Source organism: Coregonus clupeaformis, chromosome 26 (assembly GCF_020615455.1).
Source record: "Coregonus clupeaformis isolate EN_2021a chromosome 26, ASM2061545v1, whole genome shotgun sequence".
NCBI lineage: Eukaryota > Metazoa > Chordata > Actinopteri > Salmoniformes > Salmonidae > Coregonus > Coregonus clupeaformis.
Window position 1 is genome coordinate 30,356,348 of NC_059217.1, and position 23,513 is coordinate 30,379,860.

General features: G+C 44.6%; 1 protein-coding gene across 1 annotated transcript in view; it reads left to right on the forward strand.

The window, feature by feature from the left end:
- Window positions 1–23,513, forward strand: part of LOC121540488 (exocyst complex component 2-like) — a 98,927-nt gene that overhangs the window by 52,264 nt on the left and 23,150 nt on the right. Inside the window, exons 7-15 of the mRNA XM_041849395.2 lie at window positions 6,096–6,176; window positions 7,532–7,677; window positions 8,428–8,509; window positions 8,614–8,716; window positions 10,039–10,157; window positions 22,018–22,137; window positions 22,502–22,626; window positions 22,716–22,784; window positions 22,962–23,119. Of these exons, the coding sequence (XP_041705329.2) occupies window positions 6,096–6,176; window positions 7,532–7,677; window positions 8,428–8,509; window positions 8,614–8,716; window positions 10,039–10,157; window positions 22,018–22,137; window positions 22,502–22,626; window positions 22,716–22,784; window positions 22,962–23,119 (1,003 nt within the window). The remainder of the gene's footprint in view (window positions 1–6,095; window positions 6,177–7,531; window positions 7,678–8,427; window positions 8,510–8,613; window positions 8,717–10,038; window positions 10,158–22,017; window positions 22,138–22,501; window positions 22,627–22,715; window positions 22,785–22,961; window positions 23,120–23,513) is intronic.

Here is a 23,513-nt window from a genome sequence, read left to right on the forward strand (position 1 = left end):
ATTATTATTGCTTTCCTAATGTAATGTGTGTGCCCGGCAGGAGCGGGGGGTCCGAGGCAATGTTTTCATTGTTAGCAACTGAATGTAAATGAACGGAGCAGGGCCACACAATGCAGGCCAGAGTACAGGGATGATAGCGACCCTAATATGACCGAGGGGAACAATACAGACCTTTTCTCACGTTCACCAAACTAAGGGTGCCCAATATGCACCCAATGGGAAGCACAAGTCCCCAGTGACCCAAGAAGTAGAGCTGGTAGATGGACTCAAATGACCTGTGAGTCAGGAAGCAATGGACCATAAGATGAAAAGTCAATTGACCTTTGACATTAGGATGTACTTCACTGTACAGGTTTGAGAGTATAATCTGACTCATTACAGTATTTAGTCCTCTGATTATGTCTATTTTTAGAATGATGCTTCTCAGAGGCCCTGTTTTGCTTGGTTATAAAGAATGTCTGAGTGCTAGCCCAGCACATGGTAAGGTTAAGCTTTAGTAACGTGCCAGGGTGCCAGCCATCTTGTTCTGAGCCAGACGGCTCTAGGCGGCTCCAGCAGTCGCTCATTGACAGGCCCAGTTAGCACAGCTGTCTGTGAAACTGTGAATCCTTTATTTGTCTCTCTCTCGCTCTGTTTGGAAGGTCGTCTCAGTTGGAGTCATTCCAAATTAGCTACACCTCAGGTGTTGCTGTACAAATTGAAAGGAAATTAATAACGAAGTGCGTGTGTGCGTGTGTGGTTGGAATGTATTGCATTAAAAGTGCCATGGTACTAATTGCTGTTTAGCCTGTGGTGCTTCCAGCTCACTCAATCACCATGTAACGCCTTCATCGTTTGTCTACTCAGTTTATTTTCTCTTCTGCCTGCAGGTGAGAATTCTATTGATGGCTATCGTAAAAGCCTGATGTTTTATTAATAAGAGAGAGCAGGGGAGTGGGGATCGCAGTGTGGAAATAAGGAAGGCATGTCTCTGCATGGGCCAAATCTGGAAAATTAAATTAGTTCTGTTCAACCAAAAAATTGTCAAAACAAGTGGTGTGTTTTGAGAATCCATGGGGTTCTTCTCTTTCTCCTGTTCTCTCTCCTGTTGTTTTTCTCTCTCTCTTGGCTTTCTCTCTTTTGTCTCGCCCTCTCCTGTCCTCACTCTCTCCTCATTCATCTCCTCCAACAGAAACAGAGACGTGTGTGTGTGCGCATGTGTGCGCCTTTGTGCATGTGTGTGTCTGTATGGACCACTGATGTCTCTCAGTAATAATGTCCTTTGTGTTTCCCTGCTGGGCTTAAACACAGTTTAGCACCAGCCGCTAAATGGCTAACCCCACCCTCATCCCAAAGCACATTTATGGCTAGTTTGGTTAGTGCCGTTGCTAGGCCAAATGTTAAACTCAGTCCCTCAAGCGTTGTGGACAGTGATGAGCTCTCTCCATATTACACCCTTATAACAACCTCATAACACCCTTATTACACTGCTCCCCTTCACTGTTAGACTGACACTTGTACCTGGAGGGTACATGTCTGCATTCAAGGGTTACATGAGGTCGCAGAGGTCAAATTACCTTGATGTCTGGGGTCACCCATCCAGTGGGCCAGGAGCTGGGTAAAACAGGAACTGAAGGAACAGTTCTCTAAACTCTTTGTGACCCAGAGCAGACAGGTTGGTGAAAGGCATGGGGGTTCATACTCATACTAGGGGGCTGTTTGGGTAGGCTGATCCACTGACAAATTGAACCATGTTTCACAGTTGTTATCTGAGACCTGGCTGACTGACTAACTGGCTAACAGACTGACAGGCAGACAGACTGAAAAATGTATACATTCGTTTTATTATTTTTTATTGTTGTGTGAAAAGGAAGTGGCCCTGCAATACAGGAAACAGACCACCGCTACCGTGTTCCAAAATCCAAGATTTCCCAGGGCCGTATTCCCAATGCTCCAAACCTCCGACTCCGCTACAGCAGTTAGGAGTCAAAACATCTCCAGCTTTAGAATCAATGGGTTCCAGGAAGCTGAGTGGGGCTGCCTGCGTCTCTTCCTCCACTCCTCTCTGTGTGTGTGTGTGTGTGTGTGTGTGTGTGTGTGCGTGTGCGTGCATGTGTTTGTTTTATCCGGAGCCTGACGGGGTGTTTAGGTTAGCCATGACGTCATGGCCACGGCAGCGAGAGTGTGTGACAGACGGAGAGGACACACAGCTGGCAAGGGGGCACAGGGGTCTCTGCGGAGAGAAGAACCAGAACCTTCAGGCTGTGTGTGTGCAATGCATGTGCGTGCTCACACACCAGATATGTCTGCAGAATCAGACCAATCCTTTATAACTGTGTTGTTTAGACCATACACAGACTTATTGTAGACTTCTCTCTAGTCTACTCTATCCTTTCAGAGCAGAAGCAGATGGCATTCTTCTTCCATAAAACCTCTGGTTCCTGCCCTGGTTCTCTGAATGTCTTCTACCAGACCATAGGGCTGGTGTTCTAGCCATTCTGCTTGCTGTGGTGGTCCAGTGATGGCTGTGCCGATTAGGGAGCCATGATATGATGGCATGTTTGATACAGTGTATTTGGAAAGTATTCAGGCCCCTTGACCTTTTCCACATTTTGTTACGTTACAGCCTTATTCTAAAATTGATTAAAATGTTTCCCACCCCCCTCATCAATCTATACACAATACCCCATAATGACAAAGCAAAAACAGTTTTTTTCACATTTTTGCAAATGTATAAAAAATAAAAAAATAAAAAATTAGTATTCAGACCCTTTACTCAGTACTTTGTTGAAGCGCCTTTGGCAGCCATTACAGCCTCAGGTCTTCTTGGGTATGACGCTACAAGCTTGGCACACCTGTATTTAGGGAGTTTCTCCCATTCTTTTCTGTAGATCCTCTCAAGCTCTGTCAGGTTGGATGGGGAGCATTGCTGCATAGCTATTTTCAGGTCTCTCCAGAGATGTTCAATCGGGTTCAAGTCTGGGCTCTGGCTGGGCCACTCAAGGACATTCAGAGACTTGTTTTCCGGAGCCACTACTGCTTTGTCTTGGCTGTGTGCTTAGGGTCATTGTCCTGTTGGAAGGTGAACCTTCGCCCCATTCTGAGGTCTTGAGCGCTCTGGAGCAGGTTTTCATCAAGGATCTCTCTGTACTTTGCTCCATTCATCTTTCCCTCGATCCTGACTAGCCTCCCAGTCCCTGCCACTGAAAAATATCCCCACAGCATGATGCTGCCACCAGCATGCTTCACCGTAGGGATGGTGCCAGGTTTCCTCCAGACGTGATGCTTGGCATTCAGGCTAAAGAGTTCAATCTTAGTTTAATCAGACCAGAGAATCTTGTTTCTCATGATCTGAGAGTCTTTAGGTGCCTTTTGGCAAACTCCAAGCGGGCTGTCATGTGCCTTTTACTGAGGAGAGGCTTCCGTCTGGCCACTCTACCATAAAGGCCTGATTGGTGGAGTGGTGCAGAGATGGTTGTCCTTCTGGAAAGTTCTCCCTCTCCACGGAGGAACTCTGGAGCTCTGTCAGAGTGACCATCGGTTCTTGGTCACCTCCCTGACCAAGGCCCTTCTCCCCCGATTGCTCAGTTTGGCCGGGAGGCCAGCTCTAAGCAAAGTCTTGGTGGTTCCAAACTTCTCCCATTTAAGAATGATGGAGGCCACTGTGTTCTTGGGGACCTTCAATGCTGCAGAAATGTTTTGGTACCCTTCCCCAGATCTGTGCCTCGACACAATCCTCTCTCAGAGCTCTACAGACAATTCCTTCGACCTCATGGCTTGGTTTTTGCTCTGACATGCACTGTCAACTGTGGGACCTTATATAGACAGGTGTGTGCCTTTCCAAATAATGTCCAATCAATTATATTTACCACAGGTGGACTCCAATCAAGTTGTAGAAACATCTCAAGGATGATCAATGGAAACAGGATGCACCTGATCTCAATTTCGAGTCTCATATCAAAGGGTCTGAATACTTATGTAAATAAGGTATTTCTGTTTTTTATTTGTAATACATTTGCTAAAATTTCTAAAAACCTGTTTTCACTTTGTCATTATGGGGTATTCTAATCAATTGTAGAATAAGACTGTAACCTAACAAAATGTGGAAAAAGTCAAGGGGTCTGAAAACTTTCCGAATGCACTGTAAGTGAGGTTCAGGAATACCTCAGCCTCTGCCTCCAGGCTCCCATCTGTCAGAAGGAACATACCCACATTTATTTACAGAACTCTCTCCTCCATCTCTCTTTCCTTCCCTCCTTCTTCCCTCTCTTTCCTTCTCTACTTCTTCCCTCCTTTTTCTCTTTCCCTTGTCAGTTTCTCTCATCTCGTCCCCTCGCCCTCCCCCTTTTGCCCTCACTCCTTTCTCCCCCTCTCCGTCCTCTCTCCCTCTTTCCCTCTCTCCCCCTCTGTTCTGTCAATAAACCCACACTGCCCCTCTCAGCACCCAGCTGCCTAACTACAGCCACAATTTATTTGTTAATGTGAGCAGCCCTGACGCGCTCTCTCTCTCTCTCTCTCTCTCTCTCTCTCTCTCTCTCTCTCTCCCCCCCCCCCCCCCTCTCTCTCTCTCTCTCTCTCTCTCTCTCTCTCTCTCTCTCTCTCTCTCTCTCTCTCTGTCCCCCTCACTTCTTTCTCTCTCTGCCTACCCTACTCTCTCCCTCTCTCACATGAATCTCTTTCTGGTCCACATGTTCAGATCTATTCTGACCTCCTCTCCTCTATCTCCTTTTCCTCTCACCTTTTACATCCTATGCCTTTCATCAACTTCTCCTTGCCTAACCTCACCAACACTATGGCCTACTCAGTGTTGATATTGGAATATGCACCCTACAGATCTTTATTCATTTATTAGTCTTGTATAGTCAACCTGACACTAGCAGCATCCCTCTCAGCAGTAGAAATACTGTTCTCCAGTCTTTCAGCTATCCTCACCCAAATATTATTCCTCCAACTGATAAAACATTTGGATTTGCAAATTTCCTCCGGACTCTCGGTCTTTGGGTGCAGAGTGTCTACTGTCTATGCTCCATTTGGAACCGTCTTTCCCCTAGAATAGATTATTTTCCAGTCGGGGTACAAAGGCCCCCAAAACAACTTTGATAGTAGGGAAAATACTGATTTGGAGTGGATTTTGGGTGGTACTGCTGATTCGGTCAAGCCAGGTCAGGTGTATTGATGTGGTACAGTTACTGTGGTGACCGGGTCAGGTCAGTGGTTGGCGTGGGAATGGTTGAGAGGGAGGCGTGGTCAGAGTCCAACAGAAGTGTCTGTAGACGGAGGGTCACGTAGGTTATCTCTCATCTACCACTGGGGCAGAGAGGCTTTTTAATGTTTTACCTTCGGTTCCTTAAATTGAAAATGTTCCAGAATCTCAGAATTAAGCATGTTAGATTGAGCAGCAGAGGCGCTCTGTCTGAGTGTTATTATAAAACACACAGAGACCTTAAAATAACTATTTATCTTTCTCTGTATTTCTGTATCTTTCTTGTTGCGTATCTTTCTCTATCCCCGATTGTGTGCCTCTTTAATTCAGATATTTTTCACTGTGTTCATTTTTTAAATGTCTTTTTAATTTAACCTTTATTTCGTCATGCTGATACCAAGGTCTCTTTCTCAGATGAGCCCTGCATACACATCAATACTAGGGCTGTTAAAGTTAATGCGTCAATACATTACATTTTTTAGGCCGTAAAAATTTTTTAAGCCGTTATTCGCACCTCCGTTTCTTCATCACGCAGACCCTTTTAAACACACAACACGCTCTGTGCAGTGTGCACTCGGTCTCGGTGTGTGTGTGTATATGTGTCTGGCCCAACGCTCTTAAACGCTAGGCTACCTGCCCGCCCCTATTCCACAAGTAAGATGTAAAAAAACGAAAAGCTAATTTACCTAACTCCGAGATCTCCAGAGTTAACCATCCCTGAGACCGGGTCTGGTATCTCCTACGTCTATAAGTTAACAATGAAGTAAGGTACGGTGGAAGTTAATGCTGGAGGGCTTTATAAACAAAGAGATTTACGAGATTTCTGAGAGGGCCTGCGTACTTTGATTGAACTGAGCCCTAATCCATCACAATCTTTAACAGAATCGAATAAAACTGTATTGTTCTGTTGCAGTTATACACCAGAGGCTGGAGTCAGATGGGACAGAGAAGGTGGAGGGCTCCATGACGCAACGCCTGCAGAATGTTCTCAACAGTAAGCATCTTTCATCCATCTATCTGTTCATTCATCCATCTTTCCATCCATCTTTCCATTCATCCATCCATCCATGTATCCATCCATCCTTCTATCCATCTATGAATCTATCTGATCATCCATCCACCCATCCATCTACCAATCCATCATTGATCTGCATCTGTCTATCTTTCTAGTTTTTTCTACTTCTTACACAATTGAGACTTACAGTGAAAACATTAGGTCAAGTCAAATCACTATTATCATGTAGTGTGAGCTGAGTCCAGACATCATCCCAGCTGCCATTGGTTAATATCCTCCCTCCACATCTATCTTTATAGGAAGTTCAATTAGCTCACACACTCTCTCTCTCATACACACACCACGCCGTGTGTGTTTGTTCTTCCCTGTCTGGAGAGTGGATCTTCCAGCCGGATCCTCTGTCCGCCCCTCTCATATCATACATGATAATGTGTCTCCTATCATGGAGGGTCAATAAACATAAAGGTCCTTTCCTCAGGGTTGAAGGTAAATAAACCTCCCAGCCAGACGCTGCTTTCATCCCCACAATGCCACATGTGGGCCCACAGCCGAGAGCGCAGCCACATAGCCACCACACACCTCCATAACTACCTACATGTGGGCCTTCAGCCTGAGAGCAACCCAGCCACCACTCGCCTCCCCCCAGACACCACACACTTCCCCACCGGTGGGCCTACACACCCTACCCCGACCTCTGCCTCCCCAGCCACCGCACTCCTCCTCGACCCAGGACCCCTGTCTTCGTCCCATACACCCCCCTAACCTCCCCGCCACCCATCAGCTAATCACTAACAGCACCTCGAAATATCAAACACAGGACATCTCGTCAGTCAGAGTGAAAATAGGAAATATGTAGCTCTTCGCTGTCTCAATGTTTTTCCTTTCGAGATTTGGTGGGGTTGGCGGGAGCACGTGGGGAGTCTTTCTTTTGCTTAAAAGAATTGTAGCGAGTCCTTGTTTGTTCTTTTTTCACCACCACATCCGAGGCCACCCAAGAAGCCGGAGAGTACGAATGGCCCAGAGAGAAAAGGAGACAGTAAGAGATAGCTGTCACACTCCTTCGTGACTCTTTCTCAACCCCTCTTCCTAGTTCAGACAATATAGCGCACACAGGCCATCAGCACAGAGGAAAACCAGGTTCTTAATGTCTGACAGATGCTATTTATTAATAGTGAAATAAAAATATTGATCCTTTTAACTTTTTCTTGATGTCTGTCGTACTCGCCCTCTCTCTATCTCTCACGCGCGCTCTTTCGCTCTCTCTCTCTCTCTCCCTTCTCCCCTCTTCTTTCTCTCTTCTCCCTTTATTCCCTCCCCCCACTCCCTCCCCCCAGGAGCCAGTGATACAGCAGACACTCTCTTCCAGGAGGTGTTGGGGCGGAAGGATAAAGCTGACTCGACGCGGAACGCCCTCAACGTCCTTCAGCGCTTCAAGTTTCTCTTCAACCTGCCGCTCAACATCGAACGCAACATACAGAAGGTATACACTGAGTGTACAAAACATTAAGAACACTTTCCTGATATTCAGTTGCACCCCCCTGCCTTTTGCTCTCAGAACAGCTTCAATTCGTCAGGGCATGGACTATGCAAGGTGTCGAAAGCGTTCCACAGGGATGCTGGCCCATGTTGACTCCAATGCTTCCCACTGTTTTGTCAAGTTGGCTGGATGTCCTTTGGGTGGTGGACCATTCTTGATACACACGGCAAACTGTTGAGAGTGAAAAACCCCACAGCGTTGCAGTTCTTGACACACTCAAACCGGTGCGCTTGGCACCTACTACCATACCACATTCAAAGGCACTTAAATCTTTTGTTCACCCTCTGAATGGCACACATACACAATCCATGTCTCAATCGTCTCAAGGCTTAAAAATCCTTCTTTAACCTGTCTCCTTCCCTTCATCTACACTGATTTGAAGTGGATTTAACAAGTGACATCAATACGAGATCATAGCTTTCACCTGGATTCACCTGGTCAGCCTATGTCATACAACACACACACAGAATGCACACCTCAACCTGTTGCTCAAACTCAAGTCCAGCCTCCAGAAGGTGGTGCTAGAGAAGCTAGAATGGCAAAGTGTTGTGTTCATGTCCACTGCACTGTACACATCAGTGTCTCCACATATTAAATAAACCACTGTAAAAAAAAAAATATGAACCTTTGTAATATTGTTGACTGTGAGAGCGGTCTGTGAGCTGTCTGAGAGTTGTATGTGTTCTCTCTCAGGGAGATTATGACGTGGTGATCAACGACTATGAGAAAGCCAAGTCTCTGTTCAGCAACACGGAGGTCTCTGTCTTTAAAAAAGGTAGGGTGAACTGAACTATTTTGAAGGGGTGATGTCCAGTTTACTGTACTGTACTGTAAACAGAGTAATGACTTGATTCTCTCCTGTCTCTCCTGTCTGTGTAGTGTATGCCGAGGTGGAGACGAGGATCGGGGCTCTAAGGAGTCTGCTCCTGGACAAGCTACTGGAGACACCTTCAACCCTGCATGACCAGAAGAGATACATAAGGTCTCATTATGTATACACATACTGTACTGTAGAGGGTAGATGTCATGCAGTGCAAAATTAGTAGTGTCTTTATGGTTTTAGTGTGTTACATTTCCCCTATTCTTTCTGTTCTCTCTTCTTACTTTCTGTCTCTGGCTCATTGTTTGGCTCATCTTTAGGGCTGGCACGTTCATTTTATACTCGTGTAACCGACCATGTTACCACGGATACGGACTCAACCGCACGTCAGCTGCAGCCGTCTTCAGTCAGCTGTTTGTTCCACAACACAAAACTCTTAAAACTGGCTCCTCTCTAGACAGTTTTAGAATCTTGTGTTGTGGAACAAACACGGCTGCAGCCGACGTGCTCCGTGGTAACATGGACTCTTTACAATGCAATGAAACAATGTTGCTTATTGTTTCAGCAAGGGGTTGTAGCAAACCAGTCTTCATTTTATTTATATTTTTTTTACGGTTATGACGGTTATTTTATTTTCATGATGGTCTTCCTCTATAACTCTACAACGGTGACCGCGGTCATTTGGCTGAATATGGACTTTTAAAATCTTTCTTCATGTCTTGTTCTTCCTCCTCTCTCTCACTTTCTTTCTCTTTCTTGCTCAATTCCCTGTCTCTCCTTAAATATCTGTCTCTCTCTATCCTTGTCCCTCGTTTCCCCTTGTTCTCATTCTCTCCCTCCTTCTCCCCTTCTCCCTTCATCCTGCATAGCTGTGGTCTAGGCTGGTTTATTATTGCTCAGACTGACTCGTCAGAATGAGAGAGAGCAGCTCTAGACCACAGCAGCCATCTTTCATCCTCCTACATTACAGTATAGCTAGCTAGCTTTAAACGCCCACCATACCATGCCATGCCCCCAGTTTACCTTACACACATTAAGGGGACTAGCAGGCTGTGGTTGGGGTGTACAACCTGGGTTTACATTACATTTACATTTAGTAATTTAGCAGTGGCGTTACCGGTGACACTTCCAATTTCTGACTCGTCCTCTCTGTCCCAACTGACTCCAGAACTTCTACAGACGTGTTAAGCTGGAGCATTGGTACAATGTCTACAGAGACTAACCACATATCACAGTAAAAGGGTTCAATTGATGTTCTTTTAAATACTGCGCTTGATTGAACTTACCTGGTCAAATTTAACCAAAGTGCAGACCCCGCCCATCTGGTATTCCAGGCAATGAAATGGCAAAGGCTGAAGGAGATGGAGGGCACTGGGTTTAGACTTAACGAGTGTCATATTGAAGTGTTGTTTACACCCATTTCAGCATCACCTGTGAAGTGCTGTGGCCACATTTTCATTGTTACCTGTGTTTGTTCCTTCCAGGTACCTGTCTGACCTGCATGCATCAGGGGACCCTGCCTGGCAGTGTATATCCGCCCAGCACAAGTGGATCCTCGGACTCATGCAGAACTGCAAGGAGGAGTTTATCAATGACCAGAGAGGTGAGTTAAACACACACACAGATCCACATATACTGTACATACACACACAGAGATTCACACACACTCACGGAAGATAGAAAGAAAAGCCCCTGTTTTACAATTTCAGTCAGACTGGTTAGGTTGACTGAGAGGAACTCTTGTGTCCTATTTGCCATATGTCAACACACGCACTCTGTCTTCTCTGTCTCTTGGCGTTGGACTTGGGTTTCAGGGCCCGACATGTTAAAGTACACACACACACTAGGCCGCATAGATGGATTGGAACAATTAACCACAATTAAGCTGTTTCTCTTTTAAATAAGTAGCAGGAATAATGTGGATGTGAAACCATCCGCTCAGGAAGAACAGTACAGACCCATACTCACACACACACACACACACACACACACACACACACACACACACACACACACACACACACACACATACACATGTACACACACAAATGTACATATCGTACCCCCCAAAAAATGCTAACCACCCCTGTTACTGGTAATGGTGAGAGGTTAGCATGTCTTGGGGCTATGACCCTCTGTAGCGCATCATTCATCTCGAGTCATTCAGGATTATCCGTAATCATGGTAGCATCCACATTAATGTAGAAGTGTTCAGAAACATATTCTATTCTTATTTACAATAAAAGTGACTCAAAATGACACCATACATTATTTACCATCCATTTGTATTGGACAAAACATAATCTGAAACACAACCAAAACAACTGCAAATGGTTCCAACAAGTTTGTAGAGTCACAAGTTTCAAGTCAAATCAAAGTGTATTGGTCACATACACAGATTTGCGAAATGCTTATGTTTCTAGCTATATCCACAGTAAAACAAGTCCTATTTCGACATAACCTGAAAGGCCGCTCAGCAAGGAAGAAGCCACTGCTCCAAAACCGCCATAAAAAAAGCCAGACTACGGTTTGCAACTACACATGGGGACAAAGATCGTACTTTTTGGAGAAATGTCCTCTGGTCTGATGAAACAAAAATAGAACTGTTTGGCCATAATAACCATTGTTTGGAGGAAAAAGGGGGCTGCTTGCAAGCCGAAAAACACCATCCCAACCGTGAAGCACGGGATAGGCAGCATCATGCTGTGGGGGTGCTTTGCTGCAGGAGGGACTGCTGCACTTCACAAAATAGATGGCATCATGAGGAAGGAAAATTATGTGGATATACTGAAGCAACATCACAAGACATCAGTCAGGAAGTTAAAGCTTGGTCGCAAATGGGTCTTCCAAATGGACAATGACCACAAGCATACTTCCAAAGTTGTGGCAAAATGGCTTAAGGACAACAAAGTCAAGGTATTGGAGTGCCCATCACAAAGCCCTGACCTCAATCCAATAGAACATTTGTGGGCAGAACTGAAAAAGCGTGTGCGAGTAAGGAGGCCTACAAACCTGACTCAGTTACACCAGCTCTGTCAGGAGGAATGGGCCAAAATTCACCCAACTTATTGTGGGAAGCTTGTGGAAGGCTACCCGAAACGTTTGACCCACGTTAAACAATTTAAAGGCAATGCTACCAAATACTAATTGAGTGTATGTAAACTTCTGACCCACTGGGAATGTGATGAAAGAAATAAAAGCTGAAATAAATTATTCTCTCTACTATTATTCTGACATTTCACATTCTTAAAATAAAGTGGTGATCCTAACTGACCTAAGACAGGGAATTATTACTAGGGTTAAATGTCAGGAATTGTGAAAAACTGAGTTTAGATGTATTTGGCTAAGGTGTATGTAAACTTCCGACTTCAACTGTATACTGTATATACACTGAGTGTACAAAATATTAAGAACACCTGCTCTTCCCATGACAGACTGACCAGGTAAATCTAGGTGAAAGCTATGATCCCTAATTGATGTCACTTGTTAATTCCACTTCAATGTACAATGCCTTGCAAAAGTATTCATCCCCCTTGGCATTTTTCCTATTTTGTTGCATTACAACCTGTAATTTAAATGGATTTTTATTTGGATTTCATGTAATGGACATACACAAAATAGTCCAAATTGGTGAAGTGAAATGAAAAAAATTACTTGTTTCAAAGAATTCTACAAAATGAATAACGAAAAGTGGTGCGTGCATATGTATTCACCCCCTTTGCTATGAAGCCCCTAAATAAGATCTGGTGCAACCAATTACCTTCAGAAGTCACATAATTAGATAAATGCAGTCCACCTGTGTGCAATCTATGTGTCACATGATCTGTCACATGATCTCAGTATATATACACCTGTTCTTAAAGGCCCCAGAGTCTGCAACACCACTAAGCAAGGGGCACCACCAAGCAAGCGGCACCATGAAGACCAAGGAGCTCTCCAAACAGGTCAGGGACAAAGTTGTGGAGAAGTATAGATCAGGGGTGGGTTATAAAAAAATATCAGAAACTTTGAACATCCCACGGAGCACCATTAAATCCATTATTTAAAAATGGAAAGAATATGGCACCACCACAAACCTTCCAAGAGAGGGCCGCCCACCAAAACTCACAGACCAGGCAAGGAGGGCATTAATCAGAGAGGCAACAAAGAGACCAAAGATAACCCTGAAGGAGCTGCAAAGCTCCACAGCGGAGATTGGAATATCTGTCCATAGGACCACTTCAAGCCGTACATTCCCCAGAGCTGGGCTTTACGGAAGAGTAGCCAGAAAAAAAGCCATTGCTTAAAGAAAAAAATAAGCAAACACGTTTGGTGTTCTCCAAAAGGCATGTGGGAGACTCCCCAAACATATGGAAGAAGGTAAAACGCTATGTCTGGCACAAACCCAACACCTCTCATCACCCCGAGAACACCATCCCAACAGTGAAGCATGATGTTGGCAGCATCATGCTGTGGGGATGTTTTCCATCGGCAGGGACTGGGAATCTGGTCAGAATTGAAGGAATGATGGATGGCGCTAAATACAGGGAAATTCTTGAGGAAACCTGTTTCAGTCTTCCAGAGATTTGAGACTGGGACGGAGGTTCACCTTCCAGCAGGACAATGACCCTAAGCATACTGCTAAAGCAACACTTGAGTGGTTTAAGGGGAAACATTTAAATGTCTGTGGTATGACTTAAATATTGCTTTACACCAGCGGAACCCATCCAACTTGAAAGAGCTGGAGCAGTTTTGCCTTGTAGAATGGGCAAAAATCCCAGTGGCTAGATGTGCCAAGCTTATAGAGCCATATCCCAAGAGACTTGCAGCTGTAATTGCTGCAAAAGGTGGCTCTACAAAGTATTGACTTTGGGGGGGTGAATAGTTATGCACGCTCAAGTTTTCTTTTCTTTTTTTTCTTTTTTCTTGTTTGTTTCACAATAAAAAAGATTTTGTGTCTTCAAAGTGGTAGGCATGTTGTGTAAATCAAATGATACAAACCCCCCAAAAATCTATTTTAATTCCAGGTTGTAAGGCAACGAAATAGGAAAAATGCCAAGGGGGCTAAGTGCCTTTGAACAGGGTATAGTAGCAGGTGCCAGGTGCACCGATTTGTGTCAAGTACTGCAATGCTGCTGAGTTTTTCACGCTAAACAGTTTTGTGTATCAAGAATGGTCCAGCACCCAAAGGACATCCAGACAACTTGACACAACTGTGGGAAGCATTGGAGTCAACATGGGCCAGCATCCCTGTGGAATGCTTTCGACACCTTGTAGAGTCCATGCCCTGACGAATTGAGGCTGTTTTGAGGGCAAAAGTGTGTCTTTGTGGGGGTGGGGGTGGGGGGCAACTCAATATTATGAAGGTGTTCTTAATTTTTTGTACACTGTGTCTATATAAGGGTGTGCATAGACAATATGGACAGTATATGAATAGAAAAGGTGTGTACAGCAGTAGTTATGTAGGATGAGCCATGACTAGAATACAGTATATACATACATTTATAGAGTGGGTAAAACGGTATGTTTTAAGTGACCAGAGTTCAATGACTGTATGTACATAGGGCAGCAGTCTCTAAGGTTCAGGGCAGGTTACCGGTCGGAGTCCGGCTAGTGATGACTGTTTAACAGTCTGATGGCCTGGAGATAGAAGCTGTTTTTCAGTCTCTCGATCCCAGCTTTGATGTACAGTGCCTTCAGAAAGTATTCACACTCCTTGACTTTTTCCACAGTTTGTGGTGTTACAGCCTGAATTTAAATTTGATTGAGATTTTGTGTCACTGATCTACAGATACTACCCAATAATGTCAAAGTGGAATTATGTTTTTAGAAATGTTTACAAGTTAATAAAAAGCGAAAAGCTGAAATGTCTTGAGTCAATAAGTGTACAACCCTTTTGTTATGGCAAGCCTAAATACGTTCTGGAGTAAACATTTGCTTAACAAGTCACATAATAAGTTGCATGGACTCACTCTGAGTGCAATAATAGTGTTGAACATGATTTTTAAATGACTACCTAATCTCTGTACCCCACACATACACTTATCTGTAGTCCCTCAGTCGAGCAGTGAATTTCAAGCACAGATTCAACCACAAAGACCTGGGAGGTTTTCCAATGCCTCGCAAATAACCTATTGCTAGATGTTTTTTTTTTTTTTTAAAGCTGACATTGAATATCCCGCTGAACATGGTGCAGTTATTAATTACACACAGTCACTACAAAGATACAAGCGCCCTTCCTAACTCAGTTGCCGGAGAGGAAGGAAACCGCTCAGGGATTTTACCATGAGACCAATGGTGATCTTAAAACAGTTACAGAGTTTAATGGCTGTGATAGGAGATAACTGAGGATGGATCAACAACATTGTAGTTACTCCACAATACTAACATAAATGACAGAGTGAAAAGAAGGAAGCCTGTAAAGAATAAAAAATATTCCAAAACATGCATCCTGTTCGCATCCAAAAGGCACTAAAGTAACACTGCAAAAAATGTTATGGGTATGCTTGTCATCGGCAAGGACTAGGGAAGTTTTTTAGGATAAAAATAAATGGAATAGAATTAAGCACAGGCAAAATCCTAGAGGAAAACCTGGTTCAGTCTGCTTCCAAACAGACACTGGGAGACAAATTCACCTTTCAGTAGGACAATAACCTAAAACACAAGGCCAAATATACACTGGAGTTGCTTACCAAGAAGACATTGAATGTTCCTGAGTGGCCTAGTTACAGTTTTGACTTAAATCAGCTTGGAAATATTTGGTAAGACTTGCAAATGGCTGTCTAGCAATGATCAACAACCAACTTGACAGAGCTTGAATAATTTTTTAAAGAATAATGTGCAAATATTGTACAATCCAGGTGTGCAAAGCTCTTAGCGACTTACCCAGAAAGACTCGCAGCTGTAATCGTTGCCAAAGGTGATTCTAACATGCATTGACTCAGGGAGTTGAATACTCATCTATTCATTTTTTTGTGTGTGAATATTAACATTATAGAGTATTTTGTGTACACTACATGACCAAAAGTATGTGGACACCTGCTTGTCGAACATCTCATTACAAAATCATGGGCATTAATATGGAGATGGTCCCCCCTTTGCTGCTATAACAGCCTCCACTCTTCTGGGAAGGCTTTCCATTAGATGTTACAACATTGCTGTGGGGACTTGCTTCCATTCAGCCACAAGCATTAGTGAGGTCGGGCACTGATGTTGGGCGATAAGGCCTGGCTCGCGGTCAGTGTTCCAATTCATCTCAAAGGTGTTCAATGGGGTTGAGGTCAGGGCTCTGTGCAGGCCAGTCAAGTTCTTCCACACCGATCTCGACAAACCATTTTCTGTATAGACTTCGCTTTGTGCACGGGGGCATTGTCATCCTGAAACTGTTGCCACAAAGTTGGAAGCACAGAGTCGTCTAGAATGTCATTGTATGCTGTAGCATTAAGATTTCCCTTCACTGGAACTAAGGGGCCTAGCCCGAACCATGAAAAACAGCCCCAGACCATTATTCCTCCTCCACAAAACTTTACAGTTAGCACTATGCATTGGGGCAGGTAGCGTTCTCCTGGCATCTGCCAAACCCAGATTCGTCAGTCGGACTGCCAGATGGTAAAGCGTGATTCATCACTCCAGAGAACCCGTTTCCACTGCTCCAGAGTCCAATGCCGGCGAGCTTTACACCACTCCGGCCGACGCTTGGCATTGCGCATGGTGATCTTAGGCTTGCAGACAGAAGACTGCGTGGGTGGTGGCTGTCGTATGTAGTGGAGTCAGAGTATAAACAGGGCTAATGCTAAGGGTAACAGTGGTTTCCGGGCCTCAGTGAGTATGGGGGGTTATTGTGCTCTCTCTAATGCTCTTCACACTGAGCTACAGAGCTGCATCACTCATCTCTGGGAGGAGTTAGTTACACATCGCTACAGACATGGACACTTGGACACAGCTGTCAGACAGCTTTTAGCCTATACGGAGACAGGAAGTCAGTTGTCTATCTGTGAATTTAGTTAGGGCTTGGAGTATATAGGCATACTGTATGTAAGGTGAGTCTGTACTACAGTACATGGATAACACCAGTCACTCAGTTACACTTATGGCATTATTTAAAGGAAACATTGAATATCAAATGCACACACTCAGCAGCAGCAGCTGTCTCCTGTCCCCTGTCTTGTCTTGCGAGCTCAGCCACTCTACACACCTGGCAGCCATTTACACTCGTAGACCACATCCACGCTTCCCTCACCCCCCCCATCCCAAACCCAGTGCTTCGCAAAAACATCCCTCAACGGCAGCACCCCCTGCCCCAACCCCACCAATACCACATCCACCTAGCTACAGCTGAGGCCAGTATCTCCCAAACCTTTCCTCCACCAGCCCCACACTCACTCCTCACATCAATCATCATCATCATCATCAAACGCACACACACACGAATTATTATCCAGTGGTGTAGCTAGCAGAATGGACCATGAGACCTTGTCAGAGTCACGCGTGGCAGGGCAAGCCTATAGCGCTTTGATTTATTGGTAACTGATGTAGTTTTCCTCTCATGTCTGGTATAGCGGAATGTTCCAGTCCAGAACGTGGTTCGGAAGCTCATTCTAGTGTGTTGTTATGACTCTCTAATAATTACCTGTGAAAATACCCTAAAACGTATTTTCCTTTGTTTGAAACCAATTCATCACATTTTGATGTGTGGTTGGTTGGTTTGTAGCGTAGCAGTGAGCAGGGCAGTGCTAGCAGGCAGTTGCTTCCGTATGTCTAAAAGCTCCCATTTTAATTGTCTGTTATCTCAATCGCTCTCTGCCCAATTCAATTACAAACGGTGTTGCTTTTAGTTCCTGAACAATGACTATACAATTAGCAGCAATTGTGTTTGTAGGAAAATAACGTTGCCAGTCGGTGAGTGATTAGAAGGCCAGGACACACTGACTGGTGCAGATCTTGACTGTGCAGTGTTAGGGTATTAAGAAAAAACATGAAGGGGCAATTTCAAACTCGGCTGAATCTCTGTATTCATATCAACAGCCTGGTAAATATGTCATTTGAACAGCTAAAAGTATGTGGACACCTACTCGTCGAACATCTCATTCCAAAATCATGGGCATTAATATGGAGTTGGGCCCCACTTTGCTGCTATAACAGCCTCCACTCTTCTGGGAAGTCTTTCCACTAGATGTTGGAACATTGCTGGGGGGACTTGCTTCCATTCAGCCACAGGAGTATTAGTGACGTTGGGCACTGATGTTGAGCGATTAGGCCTTGCTCGCAGTCGGCGTTCCAATTCATCCCAATGGTGTTCAATGGGGTTGAGGTCAGGGCTCTGTGCTGGCCAGTCAAGTTCATCCACACCGATCTCGACAAACCATTTCTGTATGGACCTCGCTTTGTGCACGGGGGCATTGTTATGCTGAAACAGGAAAGGGCCTTCCCCAAACTGTTGCCACAAAGTTGGAAGCACAGAATTGTCTAGAATGTCATTGTATGCTGTAGCTTTAAGATTTCCCTTCACTGGAACTAAGGGGCCTAGCCCGAACCATGAAAAACAGCCCCAGACCATTATTCCTCCTCCACCAAACTTTACTGTTGGCACTATGCATTGGGGCAGGTAGTGTTCTCCTGGCATCCGCCAAACCCAGATTCGTTTGTCAGATGTTGAAGTGTGATTCATCACTCCAGAGAACGCGTTTCCACTGCTCCAGAGACCGATGGCAGTGAGCTTTACACCACTCCAGCCGACACTTGGCATTGTGCATGGTGATCTTAAGCTTGTGTGCGGCTGCTCCGCCATGGAAACTAACAGTTATTGTGCTGATGTTGCTTCCAGAGGCCGTTTGGATCTCGGTAGTGAGTGTTGCAACCGAGGCCATCGATTTTTACGCGCTACGTGCTTCAGCACTCTGCGGTCCTATTCCGTGAGCTTGTGTGGCCTACCACTTCACGGCTGAGCCGTTGTTGCTCCTAGACTTTTCCACTTCACAATAACATCACTTACAGTTGACCAGGGCAGCTCTAGCAGGGCAGACATTTGACGAACTGACTTGTTGGAAAGGTGGCATCCTAGGACTGTGCCACGTTGAAAGTCACTGAGCTTTTCAGTAAGGTCCTTCTACTGCCAATGTTTGTCTATGGAGATTGCATGGCTGTGTGCTCGATTTTATACACCTGTCAGCAACGGGTGTGGCTGAAAAAGCCGAATCCACTAATTTGAAGTGGTGTCCCCATACTTTTGTATATATAGTGTATGTACAATGTGTTAATCCTTTACATGTGTGTGGTAGAGAGTGAGTGCAATAGAGAAAGGGTGTGTGTGTGTGCCCGTGCGTGCGTGCGTGTTTAGACAGAAAGCAGTGTGTGTGTGGTCGGGGTTGCGACCCCGTGGGGAACAGGAAGTCGTGCGACCTGCAGGGTAGAGAAGAGAAGGAAGTGAGCTGCACCACGCTGACAAAAGACACTCAGGGTCTTCAACACACACACACACACTCACTCACACACACACACACACACACACACACACACACATGCATACACACACTCACCACACTCAGAGAGAGAAGGAACTTTCTAATCTTACACATTAAACACACAAAACACTAAATACTTTGTAACACACTCTCAATCAATGTATGGCCATATACCCTATAAACACACACACACACATACACACACACTGGACACCATGGGAAAGGGTTCACCCGACACCTGGGTCAACAGCAGCAGCTCTCATCCCTCTCTCTATAAAAAGAAAGATAGGAAAACATGGCCAAGAATGAGAGAGAGAGTCAAAGCAGCTCCATATGTGCAGTGTGTCTGTCTGTGTGCCCATTGTTTGTGTGTGTGTGTGTGTGTGTGTGCGCGGTTGTGTGTATGCCTAAATATGTTATTCCAAACATACATTACCAGTCAAAAGTTTGGACACACCTACTCATTCAAGGGTTTTTCTTTATTTTTACTATTTTCTACAATGTAGAATAATAGTGAAGACCTCAGAACTATGAAGTAACACATATGGAATCATGTAGCAACCAAAAAACTGGTAAACAAATCAAAACATTCTTCAAAGTAACCACCCTTTGCCTTGACAGCTTTGCACACTCTTGGCATTCTCTCAACCAGCTTCATGAGGAATGCTTTTCCAACAGTCTTGAAGGAGTTCCCACATATGTTGAGCACTTGTTGGCTGCTTTTCCTTCACTCTACGTTCCAACTTATCCCAAACCATCTCAATTGGGTTGATGTCAGGTGATTGTGGAGGTCAGGTCATCTGATGCAGCACTCCATCACTCTCCTTCTTGGTCAAATAGCCCTTACACAGCCTGGAGGTATGTTTTGGGTCATTTTCCTGTTGAAAAACAAATGATAGTCCCACTAAGCGCAAACTAGATGGGATGACGTATTGCTGCAGAATGCTGTGGTAGCCATGCTGGATAAGTGTGCCTTAAATTTAAAAAAAAATCACAGACAGTGTCATCAGCAAAGCACCCCCACACCATCACACGTCCTCCTCCATGCTTCACGTTGGAAACCATACATGCGGAGATAATCCGTTCACCTACTCTGCGTCTCACAAAGACACAGTGGTTGGAACCAAAAATCTCAAATTTGGACTCATCAGACCAAAGGACAGATTTCCACCAGTCTAATGTCCATTGCTCATGTTTCTTGGCCCAAGCAAGTCTCTTCTTCTTATTGGTGTCCTTTAGTAGTGGTTTCTTTGCAGCAATTCGACCATGAAGTCCTGATTCACGCAGTCTCTTCTGAACAGTTGATGTTGAGATGTGTCTGTTACTTGAACTCTGTGAAGCATTTATTTGGGCTGCAATTTCTGAGGCTGGTAACTCTAATGAACTTATCCTCTGCAGCAGAAGTAACTCTGGGTCTTCCTTTCCTGTGGCGGTCCTCATGAGAGCCAGTTTCATCATAGTGCTTGATGGTTTTTGCAACTGCACTTGAAGAAACTTTCAAAGTTCTTGACATTTTCCGGATTGACTGACCTTCATGTCTTAAAGTAATGATGGACTGTCGTTTCTCTTTGCTTATTTGAGCTGTTCTTGCCATAATATGGACTTGGTCTTTTACCAAATAGGGTTATCTTCTGTATACCACCCCTACCTTGTCACAACACAACTGATTGGCTCAAACGCATTAAGAAGGAAAGAAATTCCAAAAATTAACTTTTAACAAGGCACACCTGTTAATTGAAATGCATTCCAGGTGACTACCTCATGAAGCTGGTTGAGAGAATGCCAATACTGTGCAAAGCTGTCATCAAGACAAAGGGTGGCTGCTTTGAAGAATCTCAAATATAAAATAAGTTTTGATTTGTTTAACACTTTTTTGGTTACTACATGATTCCATATGTGTTATTTCATAGTTTTGATGTCTTCACTATTATTCAACAATGTAGAACATTTTAAAATAAAGAAAAACCCTGGAATGAGTAGGTGTGTCCAAACTTTGGACTGGTACTGTATGTGTTTCTACTTACTGTGTGTCTATATATGCATGTGAATGAAAAACAGTTTCTGGTCTGTCTGACTCACCTTGTAGACTTTTCTCACATTTGGAGATGGAGGGGTTTGATCTGCTGTACTGTAAGCCTGCTGCCATTGCAGTCTGGGGTTTTCACCAAGCTCACAGACCGCAACATCAACAAGAGTACGAGTTTGTGACTCACTGTGTTTGTGTGTGAGAGAGTGTGTGTCATATGTTTTGGAAATAAGTCCTGTTATTTTTCTCACTGCGTTTACAGTAAGGATCTGTAGGCGTTCTGTTTAAGCTCTAGTAGTGTTGTTGTATCAGTACTTTACCCTGAATTTCTATCATAGTCTTATCAGTGCAGGTTTCACTTTCATGTCAAAGACCAAAGGTCACAGGGCTGACCTTTCACCCCGTCCTGGTTTTCTTTACCAAACCTCTCCCAGTGACCCACAGGAGTGCACTAAGCCAAGTGTACTTGAAACAAGGGTGCAAGATAACAGACCATTAGCATATGTGTGCCGGTCAGCCAGTCACCCCCTGGCTGAGGTACCACTGTAGCTCTCTATCACCATCTAGTGGAGAGCAGTGAGCAGCCTGATCAGGCCAGAGTAATCTGACCCAGATCCCCACAGACATCACTGTGCCCAGTGTGGCCCGGCTAAACCCAGTTGACCTCTGCCCTGTACAAACCCACTGCCCTTCGCGTCTCCTCTCCTCATCCTCCCCCTTTACTGTTCTCTCTCGCTCCTCACCCTGAAACAACGGGGCGTTCTCTCTGTTGCTGGCCAGGGGAGAGGTGGATCAGAAGACAAATAAAGAAAGGAGGAGAGGAGCGAGGGAGGGGTTGTTTGGTGTGAAAGCCAGCTGAGATTATTGAGGAATGTGGAGTTATTATGAAAAAGGTTTATTTAATCTCTCAAGTATGTGTTCCTGTGGGTTTATTTCTCTCTTTTCTTTCTCCATCTCTCTCTCTCTTCTCCCCCTCTCCTTTTATCTCTCCATCTAAGTGGGCTTGGGGGCCATAGCCCTGGATCTAGAGGGGGACCCTTGCCCATCGGCTTTCAGTAGGATCAGGGACACAGCTTCTCTGAAGAAGGGGGGAAGCCTGCGTACCTCACGCCACAGCAGTGAGTAACCCTACTATATTATAGTACAGTATAACAATATACACACTAACAGCCATTCTCAACCTGGGGGTTTTGAAAGTGTCGTGGACAAAAAATAACATCAACACTATGTACATTTGTCAACTTTAATTGTGAACTATACTGTATTTTTATGTACAACTCTATATTACTCAGTTACTTTCGCTTGTCTGTCTATAACCTGTCTGTCTATAACCTGTCTGTCTATAACCTGTCTGTCTATAACCTGTCTGTCTATAACCCGTCTGTCTATAACCTGTCTGTCTATAACCTGTCTGTCTATAACCTGTCTGTCTATAACCTGTCTGTCTATAACCTGTCTGTCTCCTGTCTGTGTGTGTTGCAGCCTGGCGTTATGAGACACCCCAGCAGGTGCAGTTTGTGGAGAAACTGTCGGACGTGGTGATTGGCCAGCTGCCCAACTTCTGGAAGCTCTGGATCTCCTACGTCAACGGCAGCCTCTTCAGCGAGGTACATAAAACAGACAATGATTTAACATCATGAATGTAATGAACCAACACAGCATATTTTCACTGTTGTCAAACGTGTGCTTTTATCAGACTGGTGAGAAATCTGGCCAGGTTGAAAAGTCAAAGAAGAACGCCAGGCAGAGACAGAACGACTTTAAGGTGAGTTGTGTTGGATATACTTTTTAGATACACTTTTTATAACCATAGGAAGGTCCTCTCATCAGTGTCTACAGTTTTACAGAGCTAAAGCAAAATGGGCAGTGCCTTGTAAATGGGTCCAAAGTGGTACTGGTGTATTGTTATTGGACTCTAGTCTGTTTCTGTGTGTCTGTATAGAAAATGATAGAGGAGGTGACCCATCGCTTGGTGAAGCTGGTGAGAGGTGCTCTGCTCCCCTCCACCCTGACAGAGCTGGAGCTGAGATTGTACGGTGGCTGGGAGAGTAAGACCGAGCTCACTGGACCCTGGCTCACTCAGGTCATACACACCGTCAGGTATGGACACGTCACTGTATTGCAGGGTTCCCCAACTGGCGGCCCGCGCGCTGAATTTGGCCCGTGGGTGGTTTTATTTGGCCCCTCAAATGGTCAAATACACCAGGAAATCAGCTCCAAGTGATTTTAATTTTGGAAATCTGTTCCCAAGTTTTCCCACGCATAATAGAGAGACACACACATTTATACAAATGTAAGCAAGGTTTGAATTGATTATGTTTTAGTCAAATATTATATCTGTTTGGGATTCTTGCGGTCAATTTGAAGTCTACAAATGATTTGTAATTATGTTTCAGCCCCCCGACCATCCGCTCAAGAAAAAATCTTCCCGTGGCTGAATCTAATTGATGATCCCTGCTGTAGTGTGTGGGTGCTTGCGTGTGCATGTGTGTGT